Raw genomic sequence first — 5,084 nt, 5'->3', positions numbered from 1 at the left:
CTTTTGTTTTGATCTACTGGGGGCCTTGTCCCAGTTTTCAGACAGTTGTCATTTGATCATGGGGTAGAGATTTTGCAGATTATTCTAGATGTTGTTTAGTTGATTTCGGATTTCATTCCTTATTATTAAACTAAATTCAGAGTATGACCATGTTTTTGTATCAGATTGTATTTCTGCATCTTCTCTTATTATATGAATGTTGTGCTGACTACCAGATAGAGTAGGACGTTTGGGCCTTCATGGTTTGGGATGTCCGTCACGGCCAGGCCCTAGTTCAGTTCGTGACATAGGGGTGGTACATAACCTTATCAAGGTGGTTCTAAGCTTGATAAAATTTATGCTCAGATTAGTGATAGGGCCCATATCTATGCTTTTCCAGACAGGCATGAGGTGGAAGTATTATATGGTGTCATTACAGGTACTATTCTTGTTTGTGATCAGATGACCACTGTATTATTTGATCTTGGTTCTTCTTTCTCATATGTGTCTACCAATTTTGCTATGGGATTGGACATAGTGTGTGATTTAATTGACTTTCTAATTCACGTGTCTACTACTATTGGTGATTTTATTGTTGTTGATATGATTTATTATTCTTTTTCTGTTATATTTATGGGGTGTCAAACTTGGGCAGATTTAGTGACTCTAGTCGTGGGAGATTTTGATATAATTTTGGGAATGTGTTGGTTGTCTCTGTATCATGCTACGCTGGACTATCATGCTAAGACAGTGACTATAGTTATGCCGAAAATGGATATACTTGAGTGGGAGGGCGATTATAGTCCTACTTCAATGAAACTTATTTTCTTTCTACGTGCAAAGTGGTTAATTGTGAGAGGTTGTTTGGACTTCCTAGCACATCTTCGGGACACGTTCGCAGAGGTCTCATTTATTGAGTTAGTTCTTGTGTTGTGTGAGTACCAAGAGGTTTTTCCTATAGATTTGTCGGGTATGCCACCTGACCGTGACATTGATTTTTGTATTGATCTAGAGCTAGGTACACGTCCTATTTCTATTCCTCCCTATAAGCTAGCTCCGGCTGGTTTAAGGAAGCTAAATTCTCAGTTGCAGGATTTGTTGAGTAAGGGTTTTATCCGTTCGAGTGCCTCTCCTTGGGGTGCTCCTATCTTGCTTGTGAAGAAGGATGGTAGTCTTCGTATGTGTACAGACTACAACCAATTAAACAAAGTTACAATTCATAATAAGTATCCTTTGTCTCGTATGGATGATTTATTTAACCAGTTGCAGGTTGCATTCGTATTGTCTAAGATTTATTTGAGGTTCAGGTATCGTCAGCTTAAGATTCGGCCTGATAATATTACTACGACTATTTTTTGAACCAGGTAAGGGCACTATGAGTTTCTTGTGATGTCTTTTAGGGTAACTTATGCCCCAGCTGCTTTTATGATTTTCATAAATAAGATATTTAAACCCTACTTGGATTCTTTCATAATTGTCTTTATTAATGATATTCTAGTTATTTTAAGAGTAAAGAGGAGCATGGGAATCACTTAAGGATTGTATTGGGTTTGTTAAAAGAGAAAAAACTTTATACAAAGTTTTTTGAGTGTGATTTTTGGTTGGATTTTGTATCTTTTTTTAGGCATGTGTTTTCAAAGAAAGAGGTGATAGTAGACCCGCAGAAGATTGAAGCAATTAAGAATTGGGATAGTCCTACTTTAGTGACAGAGGTTTGTAGCTTTGTGGGGTTAGCGAGTTGTTATTGCAGGTTCGTGAAGGGGTTTTCTTCTATTGCTATTCATATGGCGCGATTGACTCATAAGGATGTACCTTTTATTTGGTTTGATGAGTGTGAGGAGAGATTTCAAAGTCTCCATACCTTGTTGGCCACCGCTCTTATTCTTACCTTGCCGGTAGAGGGTAAGGATTTTATTATTTATTATGATACCTCATGTTCTGTTTTAGGTGTGGTTTTGATGCAGGAAAAAAACATGATTGGTTATGCTTTGAGATATTTGAAGCCCAATGAGAAGAATTATCCCACTCATAATTTGGAGTTAGCTGCTGGGGTTTTTTGTTTTTAAGATTTGGAGGCATTACTTGTATGGGGATCATTGTGAAGTGTTCATTGATCACCATAGTTTATGGTATATGTTCACGTAGATGAATTTGAATTGAGACAACATAGATGGATAAAGTTGCTTAAGGATTATGATATTACCATTTTCTATTATCCGAGAAAGGCTAATGTGGTTACTGATGCATTGAGAAGGAAGTCAGCAAGCATGGGTAATTTGGCTTACTTGAATGCTACCAAGCATCCGCTGGCTAGAGAGATTCTGACTCTAGCTAACAAGTTTATGCGACTTAAAGTGACCGAGACAGGAGAATTCTAGCCAGGATTGAGGAAAGGCCCACATTTATTGATCAAATCAAGGATAAACATTTTGAGGATGCTGAGTTAAGCAATATTAGTGATAATGTTTTGTAGGGTGGTCCCAGGGAGGCCATTCTTGATAGTGAGAGTGTGTTGCGGATTAAGGGGCGAATTTGTGTGCCCCGTGTTAATAGTTTTATTCGTACTATTCTAGTTGAGTATCATTGTTCAAAGTATTCTATACATCCTGGTGCAACCAATATGTACCGTGATTTGAGATAGCATTACTGGTGGGGTCGATTGAAGCGTGACATAGTTGATTTTGTTGTTAAATGTCAGAGTTTCCAGCAGATAAAGTACGAGCATCAGAAGCCTGATGGTACTCTTCAGAGAATGCCCATTCCTGAATGGAAATGGGAGATGATAGCTATAGATTTTGTTGTTAGTCTTCGCAAAAGTTTGGGAAAATATGATTCTATATGGGTTATTTTTGATAGGTTGACTAAGTCTGCAGATTTTATTACAGTTCAGGTGACTTATAATACAAAAAATTTAGCCAATATTTATCTTAAGGAGATTGTTCGGTTGCATGAGGTTCTAATTTCTATTATCTTGGATAGGGGTACTCAATTTACCTCTATATTTTGGAAGAAGTTGTATGAGGAGTTGGGTACTAGGTTGGACCTTAGTACAACTTTCCACCCTCAAAGTAATGGGTAGTCTGAGCGAATGATTCAGGTATCGGAGGATATGCTTCAAGCGTGTGTGATGTATTTTGGAGGCCATTAGGAGCAGTTTCTACCTTTAGTAGAGTTTGCTTATAATAACAGTTATCATTTGAGTATCGATATGGCACCATTTGAGGCTTTGTATGAGAGGAGGTATAGATCTCCCATTGGGTAGTTTGATGCAATTGAGGTAAGACCATGTGGTATTGATCTGTCGAGGAACTCGTTGGATAAGGCTAGATTCATTCAGGAGAAACTTATAGTGGCTCAAAGCAGGAAAAAGAGTATGCAGATCGGAGAGCTAGAGATATGTACTTTATGGAGGGTGAGCAAGTGTTGATCAAGTTTCACCCATGAAGGGTGTCATGCATTTTGGGAAGAGGTAAGCTCGGTCCTAGATATATTGGACCGTTTAAGATTCTTCAGCTTGTGGGTCCGGTGGCCTATAGATTGGCATTGCCTCCGAGTTTGTCGGGAGTTCACCCTGTGTTTCATGTATCTATGTTAAAGAAGTTTCATGGTTATGGTAATTACATAATTCATTGGGATTCGGTCTTGTTAGATGAAAACCTCTCTTATGAAGACTTGTTAGATAAAAACCTCTCTTATGAAGAGGAACCTATTACTATTCTTGATAGAGACGTTCGTAAGTTGAGGACTAAGAAGATTGCTTCTGTGAAGGTCCAGTGGAAGAATCATCCTATTAAGGAGGCCACGTAGGAGACCGAAGCAGACATGCATAGCAAGTATCCACATCTTTTTGCCAATTCAGGTAATTCCTTGTTTCCCCTTTTTGTTTTTGGTTTACCGGTTCGGGGACGAACGGTTGTTTAATTGGTATTTGATGTAACGGCCTTCCTGGTTATTTGTGAAATTTTCTCATTTTCCCTATTTTAGCTCTCCCCGTAGTTGGTGTACATGATTTATGACTTACTGTGATGAGTAGTATCGTTTTCTGAGTTATTCAGAAGTATTTTAAGTCATTAACTGGGTTATCGATTCCCGCAGGCCTAGATATATTTTCTCCCATAAATTTTAAATTATGAAAATATAAAATAACATAGTCTTCTAGTCATTAACCTAGCCTATCTAGACACCAAGCTTTTGGAAGAAGCAAGCCACAACAAGAATGTTCTTTCCTTTCCTTCATGTTTTGAATAATCAATCATCTAAAAATCAAACAATAATAAGAGTAATTAAATAATTACTCTTCAAATAAATATATTGGGGATTCAAACCCACTAATTTTACCTTTAATTCAAGGTCTATATAATTTTTCAAGGTCAATTAATCATTAACTAGTTTCTTTTGGGCTTAGCTCATCTCCATTGATAGAGTTTTTATGCTAAAATTTCTCATCTTTATGAAATTCAAGATTCCTAACCATCAAAATTCATAATCTAGTTTACAAAATTCATGTTAGAAATCTTTCCTTTATAATTTAAAATCCGCTCTAGGTTATATTAAAAACACCCATAAGTTTTTCCTAAGAAAATCTACCATTAAAGATCTTTCTAAGGATTCTAAGATGTTAAAAGATTAAAAGATGAAGAAAATAATGGAAAAACTTACCTCAACGACTTTCACCTTAAACTTTGAAAAATCACCTTTCTTGGATTGAGGAATGAAATTTGGGGTTTTTAGAATTAAAACATGGCTGGAACTGATTTAAATACCACTAGAATTTTCGCTACACGAAATTCCCGTTTTAGCTCGGGCAGTACTCAGTAAAACAGTCATAACTTTTTACTTCAAATTTAGATTGGCCAACGATTTATTGCATTGGAAAGAACACTCAGATATCTTTGGTTTGGTTGGTATTGGCCCCCCTAAATCATTATATTCTAGGAGATATTGGCATTTGAAGTTGATCCTAAAATAAATCCATATCGAAACAGTATCGGAAAGAAAGTTTAAACTTAACTTTGAGTTAGGAATATTGTACGATCGTAATTCATACCTAAAAAACTTCCAAACTCAAGGATTGATATTAACACTCATGAATAGTTAAATTCATT

At 36.6% G+C, this 5,084-nt stretch overlaps 1 protein-coding gene across 1 annotated transcript; it reads left to right on the top strand.

Annotated features, from left to right (window-relative positions):
• The first annotated feature begins 750 nt into the window (after positions 1 to 750).
• Positions 751 to 3,786, top strand: LOC124888806. The gene is made up of 5 exons (XM_047400096.1): positions 751 to 1,286; positions 1,604 to 1,691; positions 1,944 to 2,030; positions 2,678 to 2,869; positions 3,493 to 3,786. The coding sequence occupies exons 1-5, from the start codon at positions 751 to 753 to the stop codon at positions 3,784 to 3,786; spliced, it is 1,197 nt and encodes a 398-aa protein (XP_047256052.1).
• The last annotated feature ends 1,298 nt before the right edge of the window (positions 3,787 to 5,084 follow it).

Source organism: Capsicum annuum, chromosome 11 (genome assembly GCF_002878395.1).
Source record: "Capsicum annuum cultivar UCD-10X-F1 chromosome 11, UCD10Xv1.1, whole genome shotgun sequence".
Taxonomy (NCBI): Eukaryota; Viridiplantae; Streptophyta; class Magnoliopsida; order Solanales; family Solanaceae; genus Capsicum; species Capsicum annuum.
The sequence above is the reverse complement of the archived record's forward strand: the minus strand, read 5'-3'. Positions and strand labels throughout refer to the sequence as shown.